At 41.6% G+C, this 20,996-nt stretch overlaps 1 protein-coding gene across 1 annotated transcript in view; it reads left to right on the top strand.

Moving 5' to 3' along the window:
• The first annotated feature begins 425 nt into the window (after nt 1-425).
• cpped1 (calcineurin-like phosphoesterase domain containing 1) overlaps nt 426-20,996 on the top strand; it is a 36,636-nt gene continuing 16,065 nt past the window's right edge. The window contains exons 1-4 of the mRNA XM_030401141.1: nt 426-723; nt 5,729-5,947; nt 19,856-20,028; nt 20,758-20,883. Of these exons, the coding sequence (XP_030257001.1) occupies nt 660-723; nt 5,729-5,947; nt 19,856-20,028; nt 20,758-20,883 (582 nt within the window). The 5' untranslated portion in view covers nt 426-659. The remainder of the gene's footprint in view (nt 724-5,728; nt 5,948-19,855; nt 20,029-20,757; nt 20,884-20,996) is intronic.

Below are 20,996 nucleotides of genomic sequence, written 5' to 3' on the forward strand. Positions count from 1 at the left end.
CTGTGAAGTTTTGCAGAAGAAATTCTTAGAAAAAAAAACAACAACTCAGAAATGAAATATTTACAATAATAATGAGGTAAAACAAAAACAAACTGAATAAATAACACTGTTAGATGCTAGAAAGGTGGCAGGGATCCACCTCATATAAACAAAGTAAAACGGTATGAAACTGTGTTGTCCTTTAAGGTCACTTTGTTTGCTTAAATAAAATTAAATAAGTCATTGAAGAATGTATGCTGATTAAAACGTCTTCTCCCAAACTACATACTGCACCTTTAATACAAGCCTGTAGCCTGCAGACAGGTGATATCCTGTTGAAGATTACTGTTAATTCTCCCTGCAGAGTTACAGGATCTCTGTAGGAGAGCAGTGAGGCTGTTCTGGATGCTTGTGGTGGACATCATTACTTAGACATTTTTAGTTTTCCTTTCCACCTGACAGCTGTGTGTTGCAGCCACACTGGGGGCCGCTGCAGCTGAAGTCACACGCACACGCACACACACACACGCAGACAGGCTGTGTAGTCGACCACCGATAATCACCGACTGACAGCTGGGGCCACCCAAACAGCTTCACAACAAACCCGTCCGGAGGCTCGCTGACAGGCGAACAAGTCCCACAGCAGCTCGCTCGGCACAACTCTTTAACAGCTGGATCTTATGGCTGAGAGCGAGGACATCTTTCTCAGGGCTAAACATCGGACATTCAGCGGACTGAGTGAAGGTAGCTGTTAGCCTCTTTATCCCCCCCGCCGGTTAGCTAACTTACAGGCTAATGCACGCGCTAACGCCCCATTTAACTTGGCTGTGAATGCTGTTTGACACAAGTTGCTGTTGCTAGCTGCGGTTTAATGGACAGACAGAGCAGACTTAACTCTTGACAGCTTTTGAGCAGCTCTCTTATAATCACAGCACTGTTGTCAACCAAGGCTAGTTAGCTAGCCTGCTAGCTTGTGTTTACACTAACCTTGTATGTGTGTTTCTGCGCTCTGTTTTAACAGCGTTAGTGAACCAAGTTGGTGCAGCAAAACTGTTTATAAGTGCTGTAGTTAGAGACCGTATTTTATGTGACAGTTGCTGGTAATTTTCTGTGAGTTGACATACTTAATAATTCAAACTTTCTCTTGTTTGGTCCTCTAATGTGACTTTGAATCCCGAGGTTCTCTATTCAGCAACTCTGGATTTCTGCCTTTTTAAGGGAAGCTGCAGCACAGCTTGGAGTTTTTCATGTTTTTTGTTTTGTTATTGAAGAAGATTACATTAGTTTAAAATGTTTTATCTCAAATGTGTGCGTAGTTCAGCCCTGCCATCGAGATTTTCCAGGATTAAAACCTTAAGAAAGTAATCACACTAACATGCTCAGTCATGTGTTCATTGATTTCTACCTGTCATGTTGGCTCAGTTGCTCAGCAGCTACTGTAGGAGACCAGCTAGTGTAAGGGGACTCAGGAGGGAGAAAATTGAAATGTTAAGGATTGTATTATTTGCTATAAAAGCAAGCACACACACACACACACACACACACCATGTGCTTTCATCTCAAATGATGATTAATTTTGTTTAGAGCGCACCGCCTGCCACCTGAGAAATCTGTGCAATTTATGTTTGAAGTTGTGTTCGACCAGCGGAGCCGCACAAGGCTGCTGCCTCTTATCTCCTGTCATGGGAGCTTTGCTGCCGTCTGCGAGTCCTTGTGTACTTCTTTTTTAAAACTTCCTTTTCATTTTGCCTGTGAAATGGTTCACACATCTGACTCCAGAGAGAGACATTGTACTATAAAGTATGCTTGGTGTTGCCAAAAGCTTGCAGGATGTGTGCGGCTTCATGAAATCTTTATCATAGATTGTGTCTGTTTTTTTGGGGCACACGGAAAGGAGAAGACTAATAACTGATGCATGCACATTTGCATGGTCTATGTATATGTGTTTATGTGCACACTCGCTTGCTCGTGTGATTTGAAAGCATTCCTTTGTGAGGAAGCGCGGGTTACCTGCTTACTGTGCTGTCTATTGTCAGGTAATGATTCCCCTATGCAAACTCTCTGAAGCTGAGGCTGAGTTAAGAGACGGTTCTGCTGAGCTGCAAGAGCTCAAAATGTGCTGGTGAAAGTTTAAAAGTGGGGCTGCGACTAAAGATTATGATAAATGTAGTTAAATATTAAGTTGTTTGGTCTATTAAATATGAGAAAATGCTGAGAAATATGGCAGCATAGCCAAAGATGATGTCCTAAAGTGTCTTGTTCTGTCTATAACACAAAGGTAATCAGTTTACTGGCATAGAGAAGTAAAGAAACTAGAATATATAAAGAGTTAAAGGATTAAAGAACATGAATCAGAAACGGACTCTCGAAAAAAAATACTCGTACTGATTAATCAATTATCAAATGAGTTGGCAATTAAAGGTATACTATGCAAGAATTGTGCATTAAAGGGTCTAAAAACAATTCAAACTAAATCCGCCTTTTATCCAAGAAAGTTAAAAAGTAATATCTTAGCTCTGCCAGTTGGCTAACAGATTCCGATCAGAGCAGAAGCTAATGTGACCCCAGGTGTTTTTTTCCTCTAGAATGTCTGGTTCTGTACCAACTCTCCTCCAGAGCAAGCCAGCTCTGCTGTGTTTAATGTGCGTTTACTGATGGCTGATAATTAACGGATTTATCATTGCATCTCTATTTAAAAGACAAATCCAGTCTGCATGCTCTCAAGTACAGTTAATGTCACAGCAGGAGTATTAACTATACACTGCACTGTTCACGGCAGCTGTTGAAATTCAAAAATCATCAGCGGACCTCACTGTGTTAAGATTAAGGCCAGGCTACTTTGGACTGAAGGCATTCTGCAGTAATTTGATTGAGGAGATGATGTTGATGATGATGATAATACAAGTAGAATATGCTCCCCCCCTCATGGCTTCATAAATGTCAATTACCACGGGAAGATCATTGTTAAGCTTTTACTCGTCTGTTTCCCAGGAGCGACGCACTCTTTGTCATTCTGTCTTTTCCTATCTTTGCTCTGCATTTCTCTGGAGGACTGAATTATTATAAACTCATTTGGGAGAGCGCTACATGGAGAGCATGTTAAACACTGAGGATGCCGAGCAGCTAGTAGCCGCCCGCTGCGAGTGTGAGTGAGGGGAATATGTGCAGCATGCAGATGCAGACTCTCCACGATGACAAGGAGTGCAGAACTACAGTTCTGCTTCCACATCCTCCGGATACTGAACGAGTGGGGCAGAAAGCTGTTGTTTACACCTGCTCTCCGCATCTGTCCATTCGTGGGCAACAAGGGGACTCCATTTCCATATCACGTAGCCGGGCTTTCTTCTGTGTTTCACACGTACTGACCTCGTCACAACCATCAGCCAAGCGGTGCTGAGTGTCCGCTTCCGTCCTTTACATGGAAAACCAGTTGGTGTTGTTAATGAATAATGGAAAGTGATTAGATTGCAAGGCCCTTCTCTTACGTAATATCAGGATTATGTAAAACACTTGTTGATCATTTATGCTCCAATGTGTAGCTGTTTGTTAATTATTTAGCATTGGTTACTCATGGAGTGAGCATGCACAGCCCTGACAAAAGGCTATACATTACATTTGTCCCCCACGGATCCTCAATTTCCAGTCCTAAATCCTCGTCGCAGCACTTTCAGCTGTGCTCATTCATTTCTAAGAATGAATATAAGGCTCCTACATGAGGCTTTCACAGCAGGCTGTACACTGCTGAATGACTAATACCGGGATGACACCTAATCCCCAAAGCTTTTATGTTTCTGCTTACTATTATGTGCAGTGTTCCGTGCAGGCTTCCCCGTGACCTAAACATACTGAAACGAAAATGTTCACATGCTGCCAGAATGTGAAGTGAATGCCCGGCAGATATATATCAAAAAGGTCGACTGTTAGCGAAAGCTGTGGGTTTTTGTTTTTTTTTTGTGTGTGACACATTTAAATTGGAGCCAAAGTACCTGGTTTTATGCATATTCAATTAGTGACACTCAAGAGAAAACGAAACGCATTAAAGGCAGTGTCGGCTTATCATTTGCCATGCAAAATTGCCCCTATCAAGATAGTCTGTGTTACTGACTTTGTTTCAATTTCTAACAAATCACCACTTGATGTGATCCAAGCACTCCTTGGATGGTCCCATTTCCCAAGTGGAGAAGTCGTTCTTCCGACTTTGGTTAGGTCAGGATTTTTTAATGTCCCAATGTCTGAACAACGTGGCTGATACGAAGAAGACGTGTTGTATATGATTGCTTTGACCGCTAAAACAACACGTTGATAGCTGGCTAAAGTTTGAAGCTTTTAGGTATGTCCCAAACACCATTTTTAGAGCTCTGGATCTTCCGTTGTAATCAGCAGCAAATAATCGAAAGGTATGGGGGTATGCTGAACTTGACCTGTGAAGTGCAATGCCGAGCATTACACTGTTCTCGACTTAAATGGATGACAGAATGCTGCTTAAATCAATGCATTAGGTTTTTTTTTAAGATTCTGCTATTCTACAGTACATTTACATTTAGGGCATTTAGTGGACGCTTTTGTCCAAAGCGACTTGTAGTAATTCATACATACATTCATACACTGACGACAGAGCTGCCATGCAAGGTGCCTCCCAGCACATCAGGAGCAGTTTGTTGTTCAGTATCTTGCCCCAGGACCAGCAACCTTCCGATAACAAGACTCTGGCTCTAGCCCTGAGCCACAGCCACCCAGTATTGTTCTTTGTATCGTTATTTGCTATTGAATAGAAAGCCTTTTTTCAAAAGGTATTGTGTGTTTATACATGTTTGTAATCCTGAGGAGTTTTGTAACACAAGGTTTTATCTACCAGTATGCACTTTTTGTGACATATTGACAGTTTTTTTTGCAGTTCCCCTCTATTTATAGCCTACATTTAGCAGACAGAAATTTTAAAAATCCCAAAATTGAAAGCTGAATACCTGAACAACAAACAAATATTCAAATAGTAAAATGTTTAAGTCCAGCTCTAGGAGCTTTATAAGTGATTTTGTTGCAGACCTGTGGCTGCACCAGTTTATTCCCTAAAACCAGAACAATTTTGCTTATCTGACTTATCAGGGTTAATGCTAGTGAATACCTTTACTAACTATGTCACTCTATGTGGACAGCAACTAACATTGACAATAGCATGATACAAATATAGATAGATATGCAATACGTGAATAAATAGAACATTTCTAACCTTCAACCATAAATTTACGTCCATCTACCATGTTTCTGCAAATGTTGCATTAAAGTCAGGAAGTTGTGTACCAACATTTTTGCTGAGTTAATAAATAATTCTGACTTTAGGCAGCACTTTCCACATTTTCAGGAACAACATTTTTTGATTATTCTGACAACACATGAAAGCAGCATAAATCTAACATTCACTATCTTTTTGGCTCTCTTCATGTACAGTGGGTTTTGCTGAAAGCAGCTGTCTGTCATGGCCGGAATTGAAGTTGATGAGATTGCAAAAGAGTAGAATTAACAGTCATAGAAACCATGATGAGACCTGAAGAATTTTAAAATGCTCTGGAAACGTGAAGAAAACGGTGGATTTGGGGGCTACATTTTTATGATCTTGTCAGTATGATCAGCAAATGTAGTTGGACTTTATGACATGTAAAGCAGCTTTAGACAAAGTACTTTGGTCTTGCTAATATCTGGTGCCGGTCTCGGTCGACACAACCGCTGAGTCCATTCTTACGTCTCGTTTCAGATGCAGAGCGCGACTGGAGGGGACCATTTTGCTTCATCCAGGCCGCAGACCCCCAGCTGGGGCTTATGAAGGCTTGGAGGGACGGCGACTGTGATGGCGGAGGGGAGGAATGGGCCGAGGAGGTGGAGCTCACCAAGCAGGCTGTGGAGGCCATAAACCAGCTCAGACCCAGGCCAAAGTTCATGGTGCTGTGTGGCGACCTGGTCCATGCGATGCCCGGTAGGAAAAGAGCACATAAAGGACATAAATCTTGACATTTCTTTTGTAGGTTTCAAGAACTGCATGACAGAATCACAGTCGCCATTTCTTTCCAATATAAAGACATTGCCATTGCCGGTTTTACTCAAGTAAGGTCTTTCTTGACAGTCTACAATGAACATATTTCTCGCTAATGGGTCTAAACAGTGTGGAATCCCTGATGTCGTATTGTCATGAAAGTACATTCCTATATTGCTAAACGCTTTAAACTTGGCTGAGCGATAAACAGAAGTTCTGAGGGCTGTAAATATACTCCAACAGCACATGCTTATTAGTGAAAACAGGCGGTGAAGAGAGGTTCCCAGCGGACTCACAGCCGTATGGCGGTTAAAAACAAGATATTGGCATCAACCAGGGTGGCTGCCAATTATCCGCCTAATGTTGGAGGACATGATGCGAACTCACAGATGCCACTCGTATGAGCCTTGACTCTGCTAAGCCGCTTTGAGCCAGACCAAATGGCACAGCGGTGGTCCCACGAGCGTTATCTGGTGGCATCTGGTACGTCATGAAAATGCTGTTCTTATTTCAAAGCGTTCGAAATGGCTCTCCCAAATTACAGTTAACAGCAAAACTCTTTCGAAACGCAAGCTGTGATTTTTCGCACTATCGCCAATCAAGTTGTTTTATGGCCCGTTTTTGTAATAGGCACTCCAAAGCTGCATGTTGACAGATTTTACACCCAAGGCTGAGATCTTGGTTTTTTTTCGTGGAGATCAAAGGATGTTATCAGAAAACTTAGGAATGATTAACCACCACAACCCAAACATTGTTTTAACGTTGTACTGTACAATCAGCCATCAAATCAAATCAAATCATATCTTTTATTCTCTGCTGGAAGAAAGCACCTACTGACCATTGGTATTCGAGGCCAGTGACCATAAAAGTTTCTACTACTCCTACTTTCCTACTTTCCTACTTTCATACAATACAGTACGGCTTTCAGTACAACTGACGTCTTGTTCATATTCATCAGTAGTTCTGTTATGAGTCAAATGTGATCTAATATTTGATACTAAGGGCTTGGATGTGAAGACATTAAACGTAATAGTGTAAATCAAGGCAAGAGCATCAAGTCATTTATGCCATCTTGATCAGCCGATCATCAGCTGGTCTCAGCTTTGAAGGCTTTGACCTATCTAATGATCTGTTTAAACCCAACAGCCCCACACATTAAAATGCTATTTCCAGTGCTTAAAGGTGCTATTTGCAATTGAAGTTTATTTTCAAGTATCTTTCCCAACTCGTCAAATAAAGACACCTTGGAAGGGCGGCCGACCCGTCCTTAAAATCCAAAAGCATCAGTTTTTGATGAGCCCGTTTTCACAATACAGAAACAATATGGCTGCCACTTCCGATTCACACTTTTTCTCTATTGGAGCTAAATAGTATGCTAAAATATGTTTCTGAAGAAAACAAAACATCGTAGGTAAGAAATAGGCTGTGTAGTGACAGAATCTTAGTTTATAGTTCAGCAGCACGGCCTAGTTTTGACGGTTTGATCAGAATTTAGTGCATCTCTCTTGATCTGACCATACTATTTGTGCCCTTGGACATGGACATACAGAAATGCAGAAGCACAGTTCAGTGTTTAATTTGAAATACCACCAGCACATTAGACTGATGTAGCTCCATCATGCCTTAGCTAAATGTGTCAAAGTAAGAGTTTACATGGTTTCCTCACTTTATGATATGGAGCAATGTCAGGCTGCATGTACCTGGAGCTACTTTAGTGTAAGTTCTCTAACACCTCATTTCACCAAGAATAGGAAGCTGCTGTGTTTACATTCTTGCAGAGCAATGATCACAGCGATTGCATTGCAGATGGCCTTTCTTAGTTGTGCGTTACTAAAAAGCAACAGATTAGAGACACTTTGTTCAACTTGCTTAATGCTGTCTTCACTGCAGTCTCCCCGGACATTTAAAACAACACAAGCGACCCAAGCCGACCAGTCACAGCTCCTGTCTTCTGAGTGTGGTGTCTCTGTAGCCGCTTTGGTCCTGACATGTAGCATTTTTGAGGAAGCGCACAGTATCTACATGGCTAAGCTATGACACTGAACTATAAATCAATCATAACTCAGTTATAATCACTGTGAATGCCTTAGCATTGCCTCCCAAGGTTCAAAGTTCAGCTTCATTTCAATCCCACAATACAGGACTGTACAGTGAAATGCAGTTACAGCTCCCTCATGCTGCATGCACAGTATATAAAAGCAGCACTAAAGGAAAAAAATAAAAGAGAAGCTGACTGTACTACCAGGAAGGTATGCGTACAATTATTTAAATGTAGACATTTATAGACATACGCACAACCTCAGTGTGATATGCAGCAGGTAAAGGTATAGGTAGGGCAAAGGTAATGCTATGGTAATGTGCAAAGGAATGTTCGATTTGAAGAGGTCAGACTGATCAGCAGTGTTAAACCTGCTGCTCTGCTCTCTGTAATCCACTGTGGGTTTTATTGTTTGACCCGCCCAGCGTGAGATGACTTTCTGATTAGGTGCCAAAGCTGCTCTGAAAGAAGTCATTATGCCATTTTCAGATATATTCTTCATAATAGTAAAATGTGACAAAAATGTTTCTGACTGAAACCATTTACATTTTATACTTTTATCTGTCATAGGATTCCAGATAGACGAAGAGTTTAATCCTCGTCTCATTGTGAGATGTGGCTGCTATTTATGGACCTTAGGAAGAATTATTACTTTTTAAATCCAGTTCAAAAGACAAGAGAGGTTTGTGAGGACCTGCAAAACGATGTGTTTATGTATCTTTGGAAACAGTCAATGGCACCAGACCAAAATATTAGGCATGCACAATATGATTTCTTTTTTCAGCCAATACCAATAACTGATAATTGCCAGCTTTTCTGGACAATATCGATAAGATAACCAATGTTGTGTTCCTCTAAAATGGTAAAAAAAGAGATAATTTCTGTGTTTATTGGCGGATCGCAAACCAACTCTCAAGGTACCAACAGCTGCCTGCTGTGTTGGTGTTTGTAAATGCTGCACTTGTTAAATCAATGGAAGCAATTTAGTTTAATTTTAATATAGTGGCGATAATATTAAAGGGGCTTTCTGTTGTTTTGGGGAAGGAATTTGAACTCTCCAGAACTGAATAAACAAGCTGTTCTCAGTGGAAAATAAGGTCCGCAGAACACAGTGTGAAGCTAGAAAGGTGGCAGAGTCCACCAAATATAATCAGAGTCCTCTAAGGTCAGTTGTTTTATTCATTTTTTTTTTTTTTTAATCAAGTAAACAAAGAGTTTGTTTATTTTGTCTGTTAGGCATTATAAAATCAGTCAATTCTTTCTCTTCTGATGATATTCTTCCCCAAAACATAGCGCACATTTAATTTCCCAATATCAGGAAATGTATCAGTCCGATATATATCATGCATCCCTACAGAATATGTAATATGAGCAAAAAGGACATGTATAATGGACATGTTATTTCGATCTTGCCATTTACAGATAACTAATCAGGAGTGAGTTAATATAAAGTCCTGACTTTTCATACCTTCCTTGTACTGCGTTTTATGTCTTGATGCAGATTTTCAGATAATGTTGTTAGCAGAAGACGATCACGCTTCTGACATTCATCCTTCTTTAAAGAGAATGCAATATGTCTGATACATGTATATTGATTTATGTATTCTCAGCTGCCCTCTGAGATAGTCCTAATCTAATTTATGCACTCTGTGAAGAACATCAGCTTTGGGATGGTTCAGCTACAGAATATCCCTCATTGAGGCAGGTTTGAACATTAGCGTTCTCTGTTTCCCAGCCAGAGTGTGTAAACAACATGCTCTCCTATGAGAACGGCTGATATTTATCTATGAAATAGCACAGGCCTTCTGGCTGCTGTCCGGCAAGTTTAGTTTCTGTGCTGATGAAGATTTCAGCTATTGATTAGACCAGCTGTACTTAAAATTCATGTCCAATTCTTAAAAAATCTATGTGTGATAGAAGCTGGTTGGGTTTAAGTGCTAAAGTGGCTGCAGCTTGGAGGTAGAGACAGATTTCTGACCTGTTCATGAAGGCTAGTTTATGAACATCAAGACCTGTGATGGCATGCAGTAATTATCTATAAAACACACCTGGTTGCCTTCCAGCTGTGTCTGGGTTGTTGGACAAACTTGCAGTGCTGTTTGTTGGTTTGTCTCCATGACTCTTATGAGGGAAGTTAGACATGTTAGATGCCTTCGAACCACGACAGCAAGCTGACTTGTTCTACCACGGTGACAGCTGGTTCCCCCAATTCACCAGATGCTTTCCCTGTCTAGGCAGACAAATAGATTTTCAGAATAGAGTTGGGTTTGAAAAAAAAAAAAAGAAAAGCGCGACAACCTTTAGAAATGGCTAGTAGAGTAAACAGCATAAACATTTTGCTGCTCATTTCCTACCTCGTCTGGATTTGACACACCGTGTTTGACTCACGCTGTGTGCAACTATGTGCACCCTTCCGCCTGCCTGCATCCCTGTTTCGGTTGTGACAGTGATGTGATGATTAATGCTAACCTGTAAACATCAACCGAATGATTCCACTCATAATGTAAAACGCATTTTAAAGCTGTAGAAAATACTCGTGTGTTTCTCAGTACAGGACCGTGACTGTGTAGAGTGGCAGGCATTAGTGGCAAGTGGTTGTTTTTACTGAAGTGACTGTAATGAAATGAGTGACTTACAGTGTGGTGTGAGTGTTTCATGATGTCCAGCTGCCTGATTTGATAACGAGGTAAGAGGAACAGGCGGGCGGGAGCGATTGCATTGAGTTAATGTTCAGCAGGAAGAGCCACAAGGCGCCAACCAATGCAGACTACCTTTGCATGACAATTAGGGAGTAGCCTGCCTGGCCTCAAAGAACAGGCACGAGAAAAGAAGTCAGCAGGAGAACCTGTCTCTCTGTCCATTTCTGGACGTCGTTTCTCTCAATGCATCTGTTCATGTATTTGATTGGATTGCAATGAAAGCATCTCCAGTTTTAAGATTATGTAACTTAATAAGCAAAAGTGGAATATTTGATGTGGTGCAGTATGTCATCTGTAAAATGTCCTTGGCCTCTGTTTCTAAAATATGTCTCGAGGCAAAATATTTATATGCAACACAGATTTAGCTTGGCTTAGTCACAGAGCAACTTCTGCCTTCCTGTTCTCTTTTTTTGGGTCACAATGACCACCGATTTTAGCTGCACAGGGACAGTCATGAGCACTCCTGGAGCTGTCTCCCCCTATCATCTAAGAGTCTTGCTGTAGGCGTCCGAGTATCCCTTATCATCTCCATGACTGCACCATTTAGACCGAAACATGGCTACCCTCCGTTCTCCACATCCCTACCTCCCTCTGATCAGTCTCATTTATAGGTCACAGCGAGATCTATTTCAGATGCACAGTGGGACAGTAGATAGTGCAAGCATGGGGTTTAAACCGCAAGGCCTCGGGGACCTTTAAACGCTGTGGCGTCAGCCCTTGTTACTGTCAGCACCAACAGAGCAGGTTGTGTGTGCCATCCTCATTACTCACCACATCCGTCACTTGCCTGGCAACTGGGCTGCTGCATGGGCAGGGAGGAATGGAAGAGATATTATAGCCAGAGCTGCTCCGTCCCTCTCTCGGCTGACATTTCCCCTTAAACTGTTTATTTACGATACAGAATGAATGTGTGGCGGCCAGGGGAAGCTGGCTGTCAACCAGCATTGTCAACACTGCTGCCTGTCGGCGACAGGAAATTGGCAACTGTATTTCTGTTCCCACGGATCCCACTCTCTATCTCTCCTCTCCGTCATTCTCACATTCTGTTTTTCTTTCCGTCTCTTTCCTCGCTGTCCTTCTCTCCAGTCTTGTCTGTTCTCTTTAGCAAACAGCTGCGGTCTCATGCCTCATACCTTATTTTGACACCCTCCATTTGCCAGTCTGACACCATATACAAACACACCAATTTATTCTTGCCACTGATGAATCTATTTGAAGCATTCGTGTGAATTGAATCTAATGTGGAAGGATCAAATGTTCTGTTTGTTCTTTTAATTGTTCTGGAAGAAAACTGCAGCTGATAACTGTTTCATTTGTTTAATCTGCAAATTATTTTTACAATAAAAGCCAAAATAAATGATTAATAATGAATTGGATTATTGTTTATTTTTTTGAATTGTCAAAAAATGCCTGTTGCAATTTCCCAGAGACCAAAGCAACATCTTAGAAATGCTGCTTTGGTCCAACCGACCCTCAAAAACTCAAAGAACATTAATTTATTATCATAAATCACAAAGAAAAGCAGCAGTTCCTTGATGCGCCCTAGTAACCCTAACCCTAATCCACCAGGTAAAGCGCACTCCCACTTGTATGGAGGCCAAGTCAGTAGTGTGACATGGTTCTAGTCTAACCTGTGGCCCTTTGCGGCGCGTCATACCCCCCTCTCTCTCCCCCATTTCCTCCCAATTGCAAAGCTGTCTTATGTGAATGAAGGCTAAAATCAAAGAAAAGAAAAGCAACTAATCCTTACATTCAAGAAGCCGGAACAAGCAAATGTTTTGAAAGTTTTGCTTGACAAACGACTCAATTGATTAATCAGTGATCAAAATAGTTGGCAACTAATTTTCCTTTGATCAAAGAGCTTCCCAGCACAAGTCAGCATTCACACATTGAAACAATAGCATGGCAGAGGCTACAATCCAAGGTGACACATGCTCATCAGTGGCAAAGAATCATTCATAAACACTCACGAATCAATGTCATTTGGAGTTCAGTGTCTTCCCCAAGGACACTTCCACATGTAGATTGCAGGGGCTGAGGATGGTTAGTGGACAACCGCTCTACCTTCTGTTCCACAGCTGCCCCAAATCATTGCAGCTCTTTACTGGAACAAGAAATTGAAAAACAAGTGGGTCATCGTGTTCATCTGTGTTTGGTGTTCGCTTTAGACCTTCTTACAGAAAACGAAAGGTGAACTAGTGAGGTCTCTATTTGATAATCTCCCTGACAAAGACTCATTGGGGAAGCGGCGATGAGAAGATGTCATTCACAGGAGATGGCGAGAAACCCTGATGGACTCAAAGGCTTTCTTATGCATCTCATCACAGTGTTCCCTGAGGAACAATCCCATTTCCCAAACTAAACAGTCTTAGATCATGTTTTCCTCAAGAACTGCTGGCCAGCATTTACTCCCACAACGTCATCCAGACCTTTACTGATAGAATGTTCCTTGATCCTTATTCCCCGTCTCCTCTCCCATCCAAGCTTACCCCCAAGAGACGCTTTCTCATCTAAAGGACTTCCTTCAATCTCGCCCTATCTCTTCCTCTGCCTCACTCACTTTCACTCTCCTGTGTCTTTCTCTTGCTTAGTTTCAAAGCTGACAAATGAAGAGGATAAAGAGTGGTGGTGGGTGGGGGGGTAGAGTGGTGGTGGGTGGGGGGGTGGGGTGGCAGAGGGTGGTGGGAGAGGGGAGCAAGATACGGAGCTGATTAGATTAGAGAAACATGCTGGACTTAACACTCCTAATGAGCACTACAAAGGATTCAAGCTGTGTCTCTGGGGGTTCAGGAGGGATGTAACGCATGATACAGCAGGGAGAAATGTTCAAGTATGTGTGCGCTACTGCCTGTGTGCACGCATGTGTGTAAAACTCACAAAGGTGAAGTAAAGGTTACTGTGGGACTTTCCTGTCCCCTCTCTGTAACTGGGGAAAACTTGTTTAATTGCTGTTGAAGGTAGATATAATAGGGCTTTCTGTGGGAATCTGAAGCAGAGGAGAGTATGAAGGAGAGACCGGGAGGGAGGATTTGTTTTTAGGACAAGTGAAAGCATTTAAATTATTTTTTGGGAGGGGGATTTATAAGCGGTGAGGTGCCCTGTGTGTTTATTTAATAAGAACGTCCTGTGGCTTGCGGGTAGTAATGGACCTGCCAGGAGTGTAGAAGTTCAGAAATGTCTCTCTGTCACCATTTTCACACTTCACCTTTCAATAGTCACCCAGGAGATACTCAATTCAAAATGTCAGCTTGAAAAGATCCTCTTACACACTTTAAGACAACTGTGGTAAATGTCAGAGTGAATTCCACCTTCCAACCACTCATCCATCCGTTTTTGTCAGCTTATCCGAGTTCGGGTCACATTCGCAGCCATCCATCTGTCTGTTCCCCCAGCCACGTTTACCAAGTCCTTCAGAGGGATCCCAAGACGTTGCCAGGCGAGACTGGATATGTAAATCCGACCAGTTTGCTCAGGATTTACCCTGGCATCTTGGACAGTGCTCAAAAACCTATATCAGAAGTGCCCATGAGATAGTCGAACAGCATCAGACACCTTCTCTCCCCAAACCTTTCCAACCCTTGAATTGAGAGTAGAACTGCAACCTGAGAATTTCTGTAACAATCTGAAGATGACGATCTACCAATCACTACCACTTTGCGCAGTGATTGGCCGGAAGTGTGAAGGTGATAAAGTGTTTGAACATCTCCCATAGGCCTCTCCTCACAACTTCTGTCAATCTTCATGCAAAGTGCATGAATGCATGAAAGGACTGTCTAAAAACTTGCACCACCTCTCTGCACGGCGACAGTCCCGCAACATGTGCAATACTGCTGATGAGAGTCTTTATGCAGTGCCCATGGTGTATTACGTTTATGTAAATAAGGAAGATCAAGCTTGGAAAAAACATTCAGCCTTCAAGCTGTATGTAAAAGGACACTGGGGTTTTTCAAAGCTTTCTTCCACTTGGTCTCATTTAGTGCAGGTGGACAACAAAGGAAACATATCACTGATACAGGCTCCATAGGTCATTAAAGAAAGTAATTCAAATTAATGATGGTAAAAAATACTTTTACGTATTGAACATGTGAACCCTTTAACATCTGGCATCTTCTTCCATTCATCTTTAATTGATTTTAGTCAGGTTTTATATAGGACTGTCCTGCTCAAGGTTTTTTTGGACAATCTTATTGTTAATGAGCTGCTTGATCAAAATACTAAAGCTCCCTGTTCCAAACTATTACATTTCTATGATAATTTTGTTGGTATGATCTGAAGATATTTAGAAAGATTAACTGGGAGAATGCGACTCTTGAAGCTGATGTGACGAGATCCAATACAGAGAAGGTGTATTACTCTAATGGAGTTGTTGGGAATACAGAAACACTAGCAGCTCTCCAGTGGCCCTACAGATGGGGAGGATTCTTCCCTCACAAAGGACAACAGCATGCAGAAAGCATTTAAACGAAAGAACAAACAAGTTTCAAGCAGCACTGCCTTCAAGTTACTCACTGAATTAAGATAATGTGACCTGCAGAAGTGAGTGAGGCTGTTGTTAAGAAGACCTTCACTGCAAATATACGAGGCTGAGATGGGAAAATCACAGTAGAGTACCGGAAAGAGCGGCTTCATCTTAGCCAATATGGTTTGTTCCTTTTGATCAGCTGGTGTGAATAGAACATTACAGTTTACAGTATTTACGGTTAATTTCATTACACACATGCCAACGCATCGTCATACCTCAAGGACTGAATAGGCGTATTGTCAGTCAGCCAGAGTGTTAGGGCAACACAGGTACCAGACCTTAGTCATATGGTTGCAGTTTGATTGCAAGAACCATGGCTGCAAGAAACCTACTTAGTAATGTTTAGGAAAACATCATGGTTTGGGTTAGAATCATTACATTTCTTTGGTGACTTGCATTACAAATGTACCTATGGTACGTAAGTAACTGAAGTCATGTACATGACGTTACATTAAGCAAACCTTATGTGCTTGACGTTAATTCACTACATTAGTAAATTAAAAGAACTCACTGCTGACTTGTGGTTTCGCACTGGGCATGAACACCCATCTTCTGAGTTAAGGTCCTGTCCTTGTTTAATCCATCCACCATCCCTAACTCTCCCCCCATGAGGATGTGCTCAACCCAGCATACTGTAATGTAACTAGGTTGTGTGTGAGTAAGGTTAAAGGACATGTAATATGACTTCTTCCTATCTTCCACCTTCTCATGAACTGTAGGCCACAGTCAAATCAGCACAACCTGTCAGTGCCAGTACATGCTAGAGTTAGTCACAAATACAGAGGTCCCACACATTGAAAGTGTAAGTGCAGAAAATGTATGCGACGGCAAGACCCCACGCACTGTAGTCTCGGTGCAGTCTCGACAGCAAGTCTTTAGAGGAAAACTGAGAGAAGTGCTTATAGTGTTGGACAGGTTCAATGAAAACCTGCCAAAGTCTCTTGTCAAGGTTTGAAAATCACAGTGTTGCAATCTCGTTAATGAACAAGGCCTCTCAGTCAGAGCTCCAGAGAGAGTGGAGAGCAACATTGTGTGTTTATTTCCATATGCCCTTCATATATTCGAAAAGAGGAGAACCGGGTGAGAAAATGTATGCAAAGAAATGGGCTTTTCATTAAATCTTTTATGCGCTTTTATTATATCATGTGCACATGGAATTCTACTTATTTATAAAATGAACTGATGTGCAGCATTTAATTACTCTATTGTGAATGTTCTTTACATATTTAATATTTTGTGCCATATTTTGTGGAAATGGGTTTTAATCAGAAATCCTTTACCCTCCCACTTGTATCCTACCCTTTGCCAAAGAAAATGGTCATTTGCACAATGCTGTATTGCGCTATATAACAGTGGTTAAAGTGTAAAGAAGACCATTTTAACTGACAAATGTACTATGAAATCAATTTTATAGTGAATAGCAGTCCAGGCTTTCCAACCTAAGCAGGACATATGTATCCAAACAAACTCCAAGTGTCAAATTGCCTGATGCCTTAACGGTGTCAGACCTGTAACCCCCGTCCATTAATCTAAAGCAAGGTGTCTTAAATGCAGATTGATGCAGTAGTAGATGGTTGAGGATTGGTTTGCACTGTGTAGTGCTCAGGGATGATTCATGGATATTGCCGTGTAAGCGGATGGCTACAGTTGAGGGCAGGCAGCTGGAGGTGTGAGGAAGCAGAAGGCAGCGCAGCGTCCCTGCCACAGTGTTTGGCTACCAGTGCTATTTTTTCACATTTACTCGTCCAAAGAAGGTAAAGTGTGGCTACATGTTCTCGTTGAGCCCCACCCTGCTTCACACTCACATGATTACACACTTTCACACTTGGATGGTGTCAAGCATAAAACATTTTTTCTGTTTTTAGATACCAACCAGCTCCACTGGAGCAGCTGACAAGGTCAGGTGCCTTGCTAAAGAGCACATTGATGTTGTTTAAAAGAGGGAAGAGAGCTTCTCTTTCACTTTCCCTTCTGCATTCCATGAGGTTGTTGAATACTTTGACAAACTGACCTTGTAGAAATGAAAACAAGAATTTTCTCTTCACTTGTGAATGCATGGTTAACATCCAATTGCCTGTAACAGCAGGGTTAGTTGGGAGCGACCAGCTGCAACAGTTGCCGCAGCATTTTAAATGACAACCTTCGCACCCCCTACTCTCCATCCCTTCTTCATTAGAGCGGCTGCCTTTGTATGTATATCATTGTGGCAGCGGTCAAATATTATGATTGTGGAATAATGAGTCCACATTGTTGTGGCCTCAGCTGTCAGCTTTTTTCATCAGGACTCTGCTTCAAACTGTCAGCTCCTCAGAGACCAAACCAGATGCTTAGTTTTTTGCTACACAGCACATCTCCCACTTGAAACCATTGCTCAGACTGCTTATATGTTTATTGAACGAATAAATGTGACACTGTGAAATTATTAGTACAGTAATTTAATAATTAAGGTGAAACGGTTTCAGGATTTAATGGCACAGGTTTAGTTTCCCAGAACAAAATGTTGTATATTTATGAAACATAATAAAGATGAATTTTTGTATTTTTAAACCTGGGCTCCATATTTACATGTATTGGTGTGCAAATTATTCATGCACACTAAAGTTTTGGACTTTTGGTCCGGTAGATTACCGAGTGAAATCGTAGTTTCTGGTTACAAAAAGGATCTATTATTTAACAAAAAGGTCTGTCTCTCAATTAAGTGAAGTGGACATAACTTTAACAGTCAAAGTTGCCCCAAAGGCTTTCATTCCAGCCATCGCAACCATGTCATGACGGCCAGCTGACTGCTCTACTGGACCAATTCCAAAACTTTTGATAAATATGAAACATTGACACACCAAAACATCTAAATAAAGGTCCCAGGTTTAAATATACCAGAATTCCTTAAAAAGTATCATTACCATTTTTATAAAAGTTTGGACAAAATCGCAGTGTTACTTTGTCAGTATTCTGTCATGCACATGATGTCTTGAAGTTGACATATTCGGATGAGAGGGTGGAACTGGGATGGATAGCCTGATTGGATCTGACTGAGAAACCTGAGGGCACGACGTGGTAGCGACTTGTCAATCACAAGGCAGCCACGCAGTAAAGCATACCTGGCTTTATTGTCTATTATACTCTGATTGGGACAACAGTTTACTAAATGAAGCTCATGCAGTGTTGAAGAAGACTTGAAACTGAATCGATTGAGACCATAAACTCTCGAAGGAATCTCTTTACTGAGGTCAGAAATCAAGTGAAAAGTAGGGACATTTTCTCATAGGCTTCCATACCAACCCAGGAGCTCCGTCGATATTTAATGTCATCAGCGATAGTGACCACAAACTTGCTGGAGCGTCACTGGCCTTGTCTCAGGTATCACCAGCCCGTTTTTGGCTAGCCGATCAGGTGCAATACGTAATGGCACTGTTGAAAGTTGGTTATGATCTGTGAACGTTTTATGGCACTAATCTTATTTAGTTTCTTCTATACTACTTGTTATATCAGAGGAATGATTATGTATTTACACAGAAGCCACTACTCACCGAACCTGAATAGGAATGTAGCAATAAAAGTTTCACACGGAGTCTGTTTTACATAACAAAAAGGGCCTTTGTGTCTCTCTTTGTATTTCAGTGCATGTTTGTGTGTTGTATTGACAATCTGAAGTCTGACAGGCTAGCTTAATTATAGACGAGAGACAGGTGAAAACAGCGTTTTACCTTTTATCCGAGCGCCTTTTTAAACTCTGCAGTCTCTCACTCTGTCATGCACAAGATGTTCTGTCGGAGAAGGCTCTTATGTAATGAGTCCTATCCAAACATCCAAGAAAACGTTTGCTCCAAAAGTAGGCCAGTAAAATAATTACTCAGATGAATAAAGAGGGAAAGAAATAAGAGAGGAGAAGAGGGAGAGGAAGAAATAACTTAAGAGCAGGGGGCTGATAGGTTTGTTTGATATACATTCTGAATTATAAATAGATTTGAGTCTCACCCTTTCCCTGCCCGTTACCTACTGAATTAATGTGGCTCAGAACATTTTCCTCCCTCTTGCACACTTCTCCTTTTGGTGAACTCCAGACTCGGTAGCATAATTATCCTGATTTTAACACAACACGCAAATAAAGACACTGCCAAGATCTTACAGCCGCATGCGTCTTGGACCAAAGAACTTGACAAGATGTGGCTCAGCTCAGCAGAAAGGTTGGGCTTTCCGTGTGGACCAGGGGAGGCTTCCACCAGAACACTACTCATCATTTCAGTAACCATGGTGATCTAAAGTCGAGCTGAACCGAGCATTGATCATTCTCTGAGCTGTCATCATTATCATCCAAATAATCCCCCTTCCCTTAGGCGACTCTCGCCTATAGTACTCTTCACCCAATCTGGCAGCTTTCATCAACACTCACATACATTTCTCTGTCTGACTTATGTCCTGTCCAGGTGAGATGTTATTATCAATATTAATAATCAAGTATTGATTTTTCTGATCCATGTCGGTGTTGTTTTGTTTTTTTTTCCATGCAGACATCTGTTACCATCAACTGATTTCTCACAAGGACATCCAGCCGTCCTTCGTATTGTGACAATGAGTTCTCCTCTTCCCCCCAGACACCCCTTTCAGAGAAGGTCAGGAGCGAGACCTGAAGGCGGCCTTGAAGGGGACAGATCCCTCCATCCCGCTGGTATTTGTCAGTGGGAACCATGACCTGGGCAACACCCCCACTCCAAGGACAGTGGAACAGTACTGCGGCGCTTGGGGGGACGACTATTTCAGCTTCTGGGTAAACACACCTAATACAGTAACATTGTTACATAACCGTTCTTAATGAATGGGAATTGTATGTTTAATTAAACATTAGTTTATAGTTATTTCACTATTGACAAACAATGAAATGCTCCTAATTTTCTTTCTTACATGTTGTGCCGCTGCTCGAAGTAGTGCTTTAACATTCTCATGGGGTATAGATTTAACAGATTTGTTGTTCAGTGTTTTCAGTTTTCTCTTCACCACAGGCTTTTTCAACTCTCTCTGTTCGTGTATGATATAGTCTCAAATACAGTCAAATAGATGTGTTACCAAATAAAAGTCAAGTCATGTTCTCTGAGTTAAAAACGAGCACACAGCAGGGTCAGGACAGCATTTAGAAATGCTTTTCTTCTTTAAGAGAGTTGACAAAACCAATTTAACTGTTTTCCTTACTGTGATGATGAGTTAGATGATTGTTGACACTTAACAGCATCTAGATGTTGGCCTGCTCTACTACTTTACATATTTCTTGCCACTTTTAGCCCCAATAAGTCCCCTCAGCTCCATTGTAAAATCCATGTATAAGCAGTAGTGGTGGACATTTTTTAAATAGCTGTAAGAATTATATAAATTACAACAGGATTGCAGGGATAGAAAATATACAGTAGATGGTAGAAAATGCATTATGAAAACACAATATTGAATGAGATGTAGGCAGTAACATCTACCATGTCTCTGTCTCTTCCCTCTGCTGTTGTCTCAGGTGGGTGGAGTTCTCTGCCTGGTTCTGAACTCCCAGTTGTTCTTCGACGCTTCGGCCTGCCCTCAGCTGAAGGAGGCCCAGGAGACGTGGCTGGAGGAGCAGCTGAGCAGAGCCTCCTCCTCGACGGTAATATAGCATCAATGACGTGATTCTATTCCCGTCTGATTTATGAAGACGTTTCAGCTAGATGACATCTTCCTTTTGCTGTGTCTGGGAGTCTGGATAATCGCTGCCGTCGG

Source organism: Sparus aurata, chromosome 20 (assembly GCF_900880675.1).
Source record: "Sparus aurata chromosome 20, fSpaAur1.1, whole genome shotgun sequence".
In the NCBI taxonomy this organism is placed as follows: Eukaryota; Metazoa; Chordata; class Actinopteri; order Spariformes; family Sparidae; genus Sparus; species Sparus aurata.